Source organism: Pyrus communis, chromosome 14 (genome assembly GCF_041283825.1).
Source record: "Pyrus communis isolate YQ-2024b chromosome 14, ASM4128382v1, whole genome shotgun sequence".
NCBI lineage: Eukaryota > Viridiplantae > Streptophyta > Magnoliopsida > Rosales > Rosaceae > Pyrus > Pyrus communis.
Genome location: NC_142578.1, coordinates 9,244,625 through 9,257,692, shown reverse-complemented (window position 1 = coordinate 9,257,692; position 13,068 = coordinate 9,244,625). Strand labels below are relative to the sequence as shown.

At 38.7% G+C, this 13,068-nt stretch overlaps 2 protein-coding genes across 4 annotated transcripts; one reads left to right on the top strand and one right to left on the bottom strand.

Moving 5' to 3' along the window:
* The first annotated feature begins 2,060 nt into the window (after positions 1-2,060).
* Positions 2,061-4,885, top strand: LOC137713591 (Leucine-rich repeat (LRR) family protein). Its single transcript, XM_088684249.1, has 7 exons — positions 2,061-2,277; positions 2,421-2,575; positions 2,690-2,907; positions 3,252-3,879; positions 4,010-4,522; positions 4,605-4,666; positions 4,719-4,885. Exons 1-7 carry the CDS (start codon positions 2,108-2,110, stop codon positions 4,785-4,787), a joined length of 1,815 nt encoding a protein of 604 aa, XP_088540375.1. The 5' UTR covers positions 2,061-2,107; the 3' UTR covers positions 4,788-4,885.
* A 320-nt stretch (positions 4,886-5,205) lies between these two features.
* LOC137713590 (long chain acyl-CoA synthetase 4-like) lies at positions 5,206-11,805 on the bottom strand. 3 transcript variants are annotated; one of them, XM_068452907.2, is made up of 20 exons: positions 11,531-11,805; positions 11,192-11,390; positions 10,511-10,574; positions 10,313-10,402; positions 10,140-10,196; positions 9,724-9,772; positions 9,491-9,567; positions 9,234-9,273; positions 9,046-9,140; positions 8,524-8,691; positions 8,294-8,404; positions 8,124-8,211; positions 7,611-7,677; positions 7,177-7,252; positions 6,946-7,063; positions 6,581-6,826; positions 6,346-6,485; positions 5,926-6,108; positions 5,688-5,807; positions 5,206-5,596 (listed from the first exon to the last, which is right to left on the bottom strand). In XM_068452907.2, the coding sequence occupies exons 2-20, from the start codon at positions 11,347-11,349 to the stop codon at positions 5,561-5,563; spliced, it is 1,983 nt and encodes a 660-aa protein (XP_068309008.2). In that variant the 5' UTR covers positions 11,350-11,390; positions 11,531-11,805; the 3' UTR covers positions 5,206-5,560. The 3 variants fall into 3 exon arrangements, 2 of the variants coding, with proteins under 2 accessions (XP_068309008.2, XP_068309010.2); XR_015955750.1 differs by lacking the exon at positions 11,531-11,805 and having other exon boundaries at positions 5,228-5,430; positions 5,487-5,596; positions 11,192-11,490; XM_068452909.2 differs by having other exon boundaries at positions 11,192-11,797.
* Between the last annotated feature and the right edge of the window lie 1,263 nt (positions 11,806-13,068).

Sequence of the window (13,068 nt, the reverse complement as noted above, 5' to 3'; positions counted from 1 at the left end):
TTTCTCTGCATCATCTTCAGTTTCTGCCTTCTGCGATTCAAGTTCATGTGTTGTCTCCATCTGCGGTTTTGTACAGTCAGTGGCGGCTCCCTGCTATTTGGGTTTGCCACTGTTTTCTGTGCATTTTATTGCCAGCCTCCGCTACTCTGTTACTTGCACTCTGCTTTTGTGATTTTGCTGCTTATGGACTGTGCTGCCCGCTACTTCTAGATTGCACTGGATTGCACACCGCTGACTAGTTCCTGCCCTGCTCGCTACCAGCTGCTACAACTGCTGTCTGTGGCTGTTTTCTGCGTCTGCTGCTAGCTCTCAGCACTATTTCTACCCATTGCGATTGCTGTTGTGACTGTCATCGCTGTGACTTCTCATTGCATTGCTGCTAAGACAACAAATTGCCCTGCCTGAGTGACGACAAACTGCACTGCCGCTGTGACGACAACCTGCAATGCCGCTGTGACTTCTCACTGCACTGCCTGCTGCTGCCGCTGCTTGTTGCATATTGTTTGCTGTTTTTTCGCGCATTACATTCTGTCTGTTGTGCACTACCACTGCCCGCTATCGTCGCTGTTTGTTGCACATTGTTTGTTGTTTTGCTGCACATTGCTTGAAGTTTTGCCGTGCACTACCTACTGTGCACTGCTGGTGCGACTGCTGCTTACTGCGTAATGCCATCCTACTACGTTCCTAATGCTATGACTGCCCAATGTGGTCGGTCATCTGTCCGTTGCCACTACAATATCCGCTGCCCGCTGCGACGTCCGTTACCCTCTACGACATCCGTTGTGCGCTTGTTGCTCGTTACTTGATCGTTGTTCCACATGAGATGCAGTTTTCGATTTGGTGCTCAAATTGGACGTTAGCTTCAATGACCTCGAGACAACCCTGGCAGGGAATGATTTTCTACTGAAATTGTTTCCTGGGACTTGGTCTTATTCCCGTGGTCTTTGCCCTGACATGAAGGAGAAACATAAATCACCTCTTCCCCCTCACCGTCTCTTCTCGATGTAGACATCGCCCACCTCACTGTAACTCCCGCGAGCTTCCTCTTGTTGCCTCCACAGCCCCCCTCGTCCAGCTTGATTCACGGTGCTGCCAAGGTAAGTCACTGTGTCTGTAGCTGGCTACTAGGTCTGTTTATGATATATGAATTTGGGAATTAGGGATTAGGGATTCAGTTAATTTTAGAGGTAAAGTTTGGACGAGTAAACTTTAAGCTGAGATTTTCAGTTACAGGGGATTTAAAAAGTTGCAATTCTCCAAGCAACTTGTTTAAGCGGAACTTGGTGAAGTTTTCAATTGCTTCTTGCATAGGCATAGGCGTTGTTTATGACGTTCTTATCATAATTTGTGTGCCTCATGGTGTTGGATAAAATGCTAGAAAGAAAAAGAAAATTGGTGTTTCATACACTGCACATCTTCGCATTTGCTTAATTACACAACTAAATCTTAGATGATTTAAAGATGGTTCTTTGGTCACAATTGGACTAAGCGGAGGGTGTTTTTCATTTTTTTTTTAAAAACAATTTTTAGTTTTAAAAAATCAAATTAAACCCAAGCCGAATTGAAACCAAACCGAATAAAAAATAAAAAAACTACTTAACTGAATAGTCATTTCGATTTAGTTTTTGGTTTCAGCAAATTGTTGTTAGCAATGACATGAGTGTAATGTAGTGTGTGAGTGTGTGATATGGGCTGCCAGAACACATTCCCCAAATCGTTGTTTGCAATGACAAAACTGGTGCCGATCTCGTGCTCATGTTCCTTTGCACCTCCATCAATTAATTAATTTCTTGCAAATGGTCCTCTACTACAGTGATGGAAGTAAGTGTCGTTTGTACATCACATCGTAAATTTGAATCCCCAAGCTCCCTAATATAAAATATCTATCATTCGACAAAACAATTTTTTAAATTAATTCTTGCTTTTATTTTTGTAAAATATATTCCTTGTTCCCCAAACAAACAGTTTTACACGCAACCCAAAAATAAGTTAAAAAAAAGAGAGTAATAGTTGTCCTCCAACTTCTTGATTAAATTATTGAAATACAATTTGCATCTCAGAAACACAAACACAAAAGCCAAAGAGGGAAAATAAGAGAGAGAGAGAGATGGCGGTGGAATTGGTGGAGCTCTGCGTACAAGTCGCCTCTGAAAGCAGAGACATCGTCGAGAAATGGCGGAGGCAGCGACGGAGTCTCGAGCGCTTGCCTCCTCAGCTCGCCGACTCTCTCCTTCGCCGCCTCATCTCCCGCCGCCTCCTCTTCCCTTCCTTACTCGAGTAAGTTTCCCACCTTTTTTTCTGTTTGTTTCCCGAGAAACCCGTGCCCAAAATCTAACAAAACTGCTGCAAAATTGCTTGATTTTAAGGAAATTCGATTACTTGACGATGTGAATTAAATGGGTTGTGGGGATTTGGTGTAGATTATTCAAAAACAGCGTGGAGGAGGTTGATCTGCGAGGGGAGAGCTCCGTTGACGCCGAATGGATTGCATACCTAGGGGCATTTCGGTACTTGCGATCTTTGAACGTTTCTGATTGCCGTAGACTCACTGCCTCTGCTCTTTGGCCTATTACTGGTACAATGCTATTTCTATAAATTTTTCTAGATTTTTTTACCGAAATTAAAGGAAAGATCGAATTTTTATCATGGGTTTTATTAAGTTCCTACAATTTTACTGGGTTTTTTTTAGGGATGGAGAGTTTGAGGGAGTTGGACTTTTCGAGATGCTCCAAGGTTACTGATGCTGGGATTAGGCATCTTCTATCCATTACAACTTTGGAAAAGTTGTGCATTTCTGAAACAGGTGTGTCGGCGAATGGGGTTATGCTTCTCGCTTTGCTGAGAAACTTGTCTCTCCTGGACCTGGGTGGTTTGCCTGTTACTGATCAAGCACTGAGTTCTCTTCAGGTAATTCGGTTTTCGGATGCTTAAGCACATGTTTTTTTTGTCATTGATTGATAGAAGTTCCTGGTATTGACAATTTATGTCTTTTTCTTAAACTGTAAGTTTTTCTTAGGTTGTCACTGAAGTAAAGACATGATTCGTTTTAGCTTGATGTTGAAATTTCTGTTGTATATTTCATGTGGTTTGATAGAATTTGGCCCCTGAGATCTTCGCAGGCTGAACTTAATATGTTCACCCTTGATGCACACTGTTATATCTGCTTGTTGCAGTTCATACATGATTCTTTTCTTTCATTCACTGTTTCGCCGTTTCACTCTGAACTTCTGTTTTGTAATATTTTTTCTCAGGTACTTACTAAACTGCAGTACCTTGATCTTTGGGGGAGTAAAATATCTGACAAAGGTGCTGCTCTTCTTCAAGCATTTCCCAAGTTGAGTTTCCTCAATCTGGCTTGGACCAGTGTGACGAAGTTACCAAATTTGTCATCCCTTGAATCCCTAAACATGAGTAATTGTACAATTAATTCTCTACTTCAGGTGTCATTCACCAGCTTCAATTGTACAATTAGAGCTCCTTTGGCTAAGCTTATTGTTTCTGGAGCTACGTTTGGGGACGAGTTTGAAGCCTTCCATGATATTGAAAAAACTTTTTTGACCTTTTTGGATTTATCCAACTCCTCGCTTCAGAAATTCTACTTCTTATCTCATCTAAATGCTCTGGAACACTTGGATCTCAGTTCAAGTACAATAGGGGATGATTGGCTTGAACTAATTGCACGTATTGGAGTAAATTTGAAATATCTAAATCTTAGCCGCACCAGAGTCAGCTCTGCTGGAGTTGGAGTTGTCACTGGACATGTACCCAATCTTGAGTTCTTGTCAGTATCTCATACATCGATTGATGATGTTGCCGTTTCATATATTAGCATGATGCCATCTGTGAAATTTATTGACTTGAGCAATACGAACATTAAAGGTATGGTATACAAATGCTAGAGCCCTGGTTTTGTCCAGAACTATGCTCGAGAAAATCACTGCAGACGGTGAAGTGAACAATTTTCAGCTGCAGGAATTTGTGACATAATTATGTGTTTTTCTTTTCTCAGGTGTCATTCACCAGGTTGAACCTGAGTCAGCTCCAGTTCTCTCACTGTCAGCACTTCAAAGTCTCCAACACTTAGAAAAGTTGAATTTGAAGGATACGAAAGTTATGGATGCAGCTCTTGACCCTTTAAAGAGCTTCCATGAGTTAACCGATTTAACATTGAAAAGTGCATCTCTGACAGACAACTCGCTTTACCACACATCGTCTATACCAAAGCTCACAAATCTTTGCGTTCATGATGGTGTTCTGACCAATTCCGGGCTCAATTCATATAAACCTCCATTGACCCTAAGAATGATGGACCTGAGTGGTTGTTGGCTCTTAACCGAGGATGCGATCTCATCCTTCTGTAAAGCTCATCCTCAGATTGAATTAAGGCATGAGCTTGTTCATATCTCTCCGTCAAAGCAGATTGTTTCTAATAGCCCATCGTCTTCACGATCAAATAGAAAGGCTTCACAGGCAAAGCAGAAGCAGAAGCAGGAAAATGTACCAGTGTTGCCAGGTTTTCTAGGTAAAATTTATATATAAGCATTTTCTTCTGCAGCAGCGTTTATACAAATCATCTAATTGAATTCCTAAATCTTGTGAACCAGATCAAAGATTGAAGTATAGTAGAGAGGAGCTGCTCGCGCTGCAGTACTCATCATTATCCCTTGTGCCGCCTCCTGATCAGGGCGCTGTATTACCTAACACAGAATCGGGTTAAGCTGGAGCTGTTCGCACGATTGCATCCAGATTTTACAACGCATCGCCCTAGTAGCTGTCTGCCATGGTAATCTTGTGCTTTGTAATCATAGTTGAGATCCTTTTCTTGTTTCTTTTCCAAGGATGTCTACAAGTCGCTGTAGAAAATTGGATTAGTGTCGATTCTGTATGATATTGCTTCGATGTGGATCTGGACATAAAATTTTCTTATAATCGGAAGCAACATACCGTTTTGTGGTTGTCAAATTTCAATGGAACAGGCAACACCATTGTCATTCCTTTGTTTCTATGGTAGGATTCTATGGATAGGTTTTCTTCATGTCCAATTCTCATTTCAGTCCCCTTGATCATCATTTCATCGTAGGTCTTGTGTCGGGAAATATTTGTATCATCTCATGTACACAGGTGAATACTCTTTAACCATTACTAAGTTATAGATCACATGCAAGTGGTGGATTGCTCTGGTGACCTTGTCGTTAACTCACTACATTGTAAATTCAAGCACCCTTCAATCATAGTGTAAGTGTAGATTATCACTTGTTCTAAAAAAAGTGGTGTTTTGAGAAAGTCAACAAACCCTCAAACCAAAATCCATGAGAAAAGACAAACTAATTAGGTTACAAAACTCTTGTAGATGACGCTTTACCGTAATGGCAAAAAGCAATTATGCATATGCATATGTACAAGCAAAAATATAAAAACAGAAACTGAAAACCAGGTGTGTACAGAAGCATATGTACAATCACAAATATAAAAACAGAAACTGAAAAAGAACTTGTCGAATTGAACGACGTCTTTAGGGTTTCTGGTTCCGCATGTGTATATCATCTTTCAGGCATCGGGCTTATTTTGCACTCTTGTACATGTTATCGATCAAATCCTAGGCATCAAAAGAATTGAGTCAGCGCTATCACCGGCACTAACATATAAGAAGTAATCCATCATAAATGAAACTCATACAAAATGATCACCTTGTAGTGTTTAAGCAACTGGGGTCTCTTTTTCTTGTATGTTGGAGTGATAAGGTCACGCTCCATGTCAAATGGTTCTGGGTCGAGGTGAACACCTTTTATTACCTCAAAACCTTTCAACTACCAAAGACAACACGAGCATCACAAAGAGTTTCACATAATTCTTCGAAAGCCAAAATTAACTCTGCGACCACCAATGACTACAAATTTATGGTACTCAAATTAAGAAGGGCGAAACCTTTTTCTCTTTAGCAATCTTGTTGAGCTCTCCTAGTATGTGTTCTTTCACCTTTGCATTGCCACAAAGAGAATTGAAGTCACCAGATATACCATTTTGTTGAGCCCAACTTTCAATTGCTTGCTTGTTGGGATTAACTACCGCAACCAGGAAGGACTCAAAGCTGTTCCCATAAACCCATATCTAAAATTGGCACAAAAAAAATTACGAACCATCAGACTAGTACAAATTCATATCAAGCAGTAGAAACAAATCCCACTATAGTTAAACCAGAATATTGCATTGAATGCACGTATTACTTGAATACACAAGTCACTATATCTAGATGAGCATTTTCTACTAAAAAGTTGCACGCAGAAAGAAAATAGCAGACGGAATAGCATAATTTTGAAATGCAATTACGAAAGCAGAAAGGCATACGGCGTAAATATCAGAAACAAGTCCATAAATATTCTCCAAGTTTTCAGCTGCAACATACTCTCCTTGCGAAAGCTTGAAAATATTCTTCTTTCGGTCAATGATTTTCAAGCTTCCATCTGGTTGCCACTCACCAACATCCCCTGATACAAAGATAATTATGGGCAAACGTTAATCCCTGGAGTGTGTGATATGTGAACCATAACAGGCAAACGAAATACACCAGCATGAACAAAACCTGTATGGAACCAGCCATCGATGCGGACCTCTTTGGTGAGGTCCTCGCGTTTGTAGTACCCTGAAAACAAAGTGTTCCCCCTTACACATACTTCTCCACGCGGTGTGTCTGAAAGAGCATCGTATCCCATTTCGGGGACTGATTCTAGGAACACATCCACATTCGGAACTGGAGGTCCCACAGTGCCAAGCATTGAAAGTTCATTTGGCAGTGATACAAATGTCCCCGAACAAGTCTCTGTCAGACCTACGGTAGCATATATACAGAATACGTTATCAATGTACCGAGATGAACCAATAAAGTTGATGATAAAATGAAAACTAGCATATATTATCCCTTGAGTATAGCTCCTGAAGATAGCTTACCATATCCTTGTAAAACATGAGCGCACGCCACCACTCGTAAGAAAGCTTCTACATGAGTAGAAAGAGGAGCAGCTCCAGACAGTATAAGCCGCACCCTACCGCCCAATGCTTGCTTTACCTGAAGTTGTCGGAACATAAATTAGGCTCAATCTAGGAAGGATAATAGGGTTACAATTGTTGTTCATAGAATATGGAGCATGTTCAAGTAGAAAGGAAAAAGAAATCCACTACCTTACTAAACACAACTTTGTCAGCAATGGGAGACGCCTGTGCATGCCCATGGCCCTTTTGCATGTTATGATACTTGCTGCAGCACCAGATGAAACATATCAGGTTGAAATAACAACTATCCTATTATCTACTTCCACTAAGAGCACGAATATCTATATCTACTTCAAGCCTTAATATCAAGTAGGTCTAAATTCACCAAATTTGCAGTGAATCCACACAGGTGTACATGCACATCAAACAAATAGACAGGATATTTCAGGAAAAAAAAATAGCAATCCACATGCAGATACAATGTATCTTGTTTAGGAAGTAAGAAGAAGGATACAACAAATAGGATAAAGCACAAGTTCAAGCTCCTTTTCAGAACAGGCATGTAGAAAAATTTGATAAGATATAGCGTTTTACTAATCATCAACACAAAGAATGGCACGTACTATGAATATGCAAGATTGAACATGGTCTTTTTCACAAAGCCGCTTGACGAAATCCTCTGTGTCAAGCCTGGAATGTGCATAGAAATTATATAGCATATCAGTTGAAGTTATTACGCAATATTTATATAATTGCATCAACGAGTAAGAAGCCTCAGTTCCATGGCTAAAATCATGCACCGACAAAGTGATCCCTCCACTGAGATGAATGGTTTCTTTCATTACTTTCCACTCGAGCGAAAGATCCAGAAAATCAAATTCATTGGCAAATTAATCCGGGAGGTAAATGTACTTGTATTACCACTATTCCCAAAAGCTTATGATGTTAGGATTGGTCTAATGGTTACTTTAATAACAACAGACCCCTCACATGTGAGCCTCTCCCCACCATTGGAGCCCAACATGTTACATTTCAACCTAAGGTCTCTTGTTCAGGTACCATGTTAGTTCATCACTGTTCCCAAGGGCTTAAGATGTTGGAATGTGAGTCAACAAGTACTTATGGTTGAACAGTACCTGCATAGATTCTGTCTAATACACGAGGAACCGCACAGAAGATAGTCGGTTTTAGCTCCCCAATGTCTTCAGTTAACAATTTGACATCCTGAAGAATGAGAAATAACATATAAGTCAAAATCACACTTAAAATTTATTGTTAGAAACGAACAATAAGTAATTGTACTCACCCCACACCAGAACCCTATTTGGGCGCCAGTCCAGATAAATAACTCCTCAATCACCCGATCGAAGTTATGTGCAAGAGGAAGAAATGAAAGATATACATCCTTCTCACTCAACTTTAAAAATGAAAAAGAAAACAAAAAATATAATGCAAAAGTCAGTATTCTAAAACACAAGTAACCAGTTCTTGTTCGCACAAAATGAGGTATGTCGTTTGAAATGAAGAGGAACTCACCTGTTCATTTACACTCTCTAGCAAACGTTTCACCCCAGCCAGAAGAGTAATGATGCTTTCATTGGATACCAATACTCCCTTGGGGTCACCAGTTGTTCCACTAGTATACATTATAGTGCAGATATCACTTTTCTTTTTTACCAGAAGGTCAAAATCTTTATTCTCTCCCTGCAGGAACATATTTAAAACTTAAACCAGAAAAATGTACAGTATTGATAATTTGGAAATAAATAATTAACCAAACTGTGCATGAAATATGACAGCCGGAATCCCTTCCCTTAATACATTACACATTTCCTCTAAATTATCACACAGTAATTATCTTTCAAATAACTGATTAGCAGTTCGGTAATTACACACAGATAGAGAAGAATCATTTTCCGTAAGAAATTTCCTCACTATTTTCCCCATAATAGTTATGTAGAGGCCTTTGTCCTTCTTTTGTTTTCAGAAAACTTGCTTTGGGTCACAAATATAATTTATTACATCAGAAGAGATTGGGAGAACAAAAATAGAACCCACCAGTTGCAGAAATTCACTCCATGAATATAATGCCACTCCATACTGCTCAAGTGTTTCCTTTTGTTCAGGTGTAACATTGCCAAAGCTCACAAGTGCTGCATTTAAAATAAGGATAAAGAAGTTATTTTAATAGCAACAGATACATACACAAAGAATCTCGGAAAAAATATGAGAAATATGCGACTTACTCTTCAGATATTTTGCCGCACTAGGAAATGTTTTCAACAGCTGAAAGGACAGTAAAAGAAGAGAACATGAATGAGCACTAGCAGATTCAAAATGTCATTACTCTCAAATTGTCACCAACTAGCATTTTTACGTAGTTACTGTCAATATTGAACCTATATTTTCAGTATAATCTGACAAAAGTATCCTCTGCTCTGATGTACCTGTACCACATTAAAGCTTTACTAAGCAATAAAATTGTAGATATAGAATCATGTACCTCGGGTATCTTCTTTTCTTCAGAAAAAGCAATTGAAACTTCAGCATGGCATATGATAAATTCCACAGCACCAGCACCTAAACCATATATCAGAGATTAGGGGTAAAAAAAATATTAAAAAAACTATTGGAAAATCACAAAATGCGAGTTAAGGTACACCTCAACTATATCAACCAAGCCCTTCAACCCAACTGACTGGGGCGGACTACATGATAAAGAAGAGATATGCCTACCTAGGGTGTCATATAAAGGCACGCAATAGAGTCCATGAGCATTGCAAGCCTGCAGAAATGTTTTATTATTAACTATAGTTTCCCAGAGCAAAGGATACTTATGTCAATATAACCAAATATGAATGAACTACGTTTCATACAGCGTGCAAGCCTAAGTAGAGATACCAGACATATAAGAAAAATTTCTCGATGTAAACTCCTCACGTCAGAATTCAAGGATACCACAATGCACAGGAAAAGACTTCTTTTCTTGTTTCTTTTAACGGACCATATCAGTAGAAAATGGGAAGTAACAAAACAAAATATGCTTGAAAACCCGACCAACTTTATCAAGTAAGCATTTTTCCAAACAGGTAAGAGGAAAAACAAATGGAAGAAGTTACAGAAGAAAAAGAAAATGGAAAAAGACAGCATACTTCCATGCTCATAATCCATTCTGGGCAGTTGACACCATATATACCACACTTGTCTCCCTGCAATCACAAGTAAATACGCTGAATCATAATATGCACGTAAATTGCACAGGAGAAGACTTGGCGGAGCAGTGAACGAAAAATAAATTAGCGAATGAGAACAGACAATGACATACTTCGCCCACACCACAACTGTGAATGGCATTTCCAACTTTGACTACCACATCATAAACTTCCTTATATGTTAGCCACACATATTTACCAGCCTGCAAAGAAGCAAAACTTTACATATTAGCAACAAACCAAAATAATTAGGTAGAAAGAACGCAATCACGGCAGATAGACACAGATGACCTACAAATACGATATTATACCTTCCCATTCACAATCTCCCGACGACCGAGCATTGGATTTCCGGGATTTTTCTCCACTGACATGCTGCAACACAAGCAAGACCATTTACAAACAAGAAAAAATCATACTTAAATGTCATCGATTTTGTGGACAGATCAAATTGTTATGCTGTTCTATAGTAAAACCGAACCAACTGAATTTTCAATCAAGCTACCCGATTTACATCAAATCTCGTCAGCAATACTTTTGCATTTCGTTATCGAAAACCAAAACAATTTTCACCGTGAAATTTTTTACTGCATCACTTTAGAATGGTAAAAAAACTGAATTTATTGCGTTCAAATTGTGAAAGCTGCCACCTTTTTTTTTTTTTAGTCAAGGCCACAAACTTCACAACCGAAATTCTCAGGAAAAAAAACACTGAAAAATCCGTACCACGCTCGATCACTGAGAAATAAAAAAATCAAGTGGAAACAAAATCCTTTCGAAAAATCAAATTCCAAATCGCCCAAGTTCAGAGTTCGATATATACGAAGCATTCAGCTCAACAGGTACTTTAAACTTTAATTTAAAAAAAAAAAAAAATTGCATCAAACAACAAACTGCCAAGCAAAGAATATAACTTCTGTTAATTTTCTTTCGTTTTCTTGCGCTTTCTCGGCAACCAAACATAACTACTAGATTAAAAACAAAAATAGTACCGGAAAACATCCCAGCAACTGTCCATTCCTGGAATCGCAGGAGGAAAGCCATCCTTAGCGAAAAGGCTCCGGTACACAGGTCCCTGCGACGGCCTCCCGTCCTTGGCCTCCTTGGCCTTCTCCACTTCTATCAGGTACTTGTACTTGGTTGCCGCCATTTCTCAAATCTCAACTGGATCGCACGGAGCTTCCTCTCTCTCTGCGAATATGAGAAAATCGAGAGAATGTAGAAAATGGAAGGGATGTTTGTAATATTTATATGGGAAAAATAATAGTCAATGAATTTAGGTGACAGTGGTGGGTAGTTCAGTAAATTCGGTCACGGTTTTCAGAGGCTACCGCTCGCAGGCTCGCAGCCGGTGTTTTGACTTGCAGACGAAGACGAGTTCACTGAGTCACTGAGTCAGAACGCAGAGTCACAGGGAGGACCAAAAGGCAGAGGCTTTGGGATTTTCGCTTTGGTTTTTTGAGGTGGTGGTTTGCTGCTGAGTCTTTGTGCGCCGTGTGTATGCAGAGTTGAATCAGTTGATTGTGTTGATTGTGTGTTATACCACTGGTTTTGGGGGGATTTTGATCTTGATTTGTATTTGGCCGTCCGATCATTCTGTTTTCAACAGAAAATCAAATAAATGTATAAGAAAGCTAGTTACTACTACGGTCTAGCATATTTCTATTCAGAGTGAGAGGCTTAAGGTTCAATTTCTGTCAAAAATTAATTTGAACCAAATTATTCTTAGCTCATTATGAGGATTAGCATACTCTCTTTTTCTTAATGTAGATAATATTATTTGTTAAAATAAATAAATGTACAAGAGACAACTACGTAAGTAAAGGGATGTGCTATCCACGCACATCTTTTTACTTCTCACATCGGACCAGATGAATTAAAAAAAATCAAATGACAGAAAATGTCAAAAGGTCTGTGAGAAGTAAAAAATGTGTGTAGATGGTGCTTCCCAAAGTAAAGCTTGATATTCTATATTTCCTTTGGTTTTACTCCTCTAATGAAATATCATTTACCTCCCAAAGAAAAAAGAAGTAAAGCTTGATATTCTTAATTTTATAGTAAGTAAATTACGAAAGAAATGAAGAAACAAGGCTTGATATTGTATGCAATTTAGATTTCTCAAAGTGACATGTATCCAATTAGAATTTCAAGGGAGTTTATAAAAAATTTCAGAAATATTATATTGTATTCAATAAGGATCTTTTTGTCATTACAACTGTGTGATGATGTGGAGTAAAAAATAATCAAGAAAATTATGGAGGTGACACGTGAACTTTTGGATAAAAAGGATAAAATTACACTCGAGACACTAGGATTTCCACGCGCATGCAACAGACAATAACGGTTCAATAAAAAAAGAGTCAAGGGTGATCAAAATGGTATTGATTCAAATCCCTCTCATCACTCATCATCAAATCCTTATTCAAAAGGTAACTCCCAATCTTCCTATTTAATTTAAGATTAATTGCCACGTTAATTGCAAGATATTATTTCACATAATATATTGCAATTATTCACACAATTCCACCATATATGGCCGGCCACTATTCTCCAAATAGGGCCGGCCACTCCCTTATAAATAGTCATATTCTCCCACTAAAAAGCTAAGTCATTTGATACCCACAAACTCATGTAAATGTGTGACAAGCGATCTTTAACCTTCCATGGTGGAAGGAGAATACTCTAAGATACGATTCAAGAGTCTTTGGCCCAAGCATATGAATGATATTTAAGAAGTACATTCCAAATCATGTTCAACAAAATCATATAGAGAGGTATCACATTAGATAGTAGACATGAAACAAACTATCAATTAAATGATGTGGTTAAGAGTATTGAATTAAAGAATGACCGTATTATATTGTAGTTG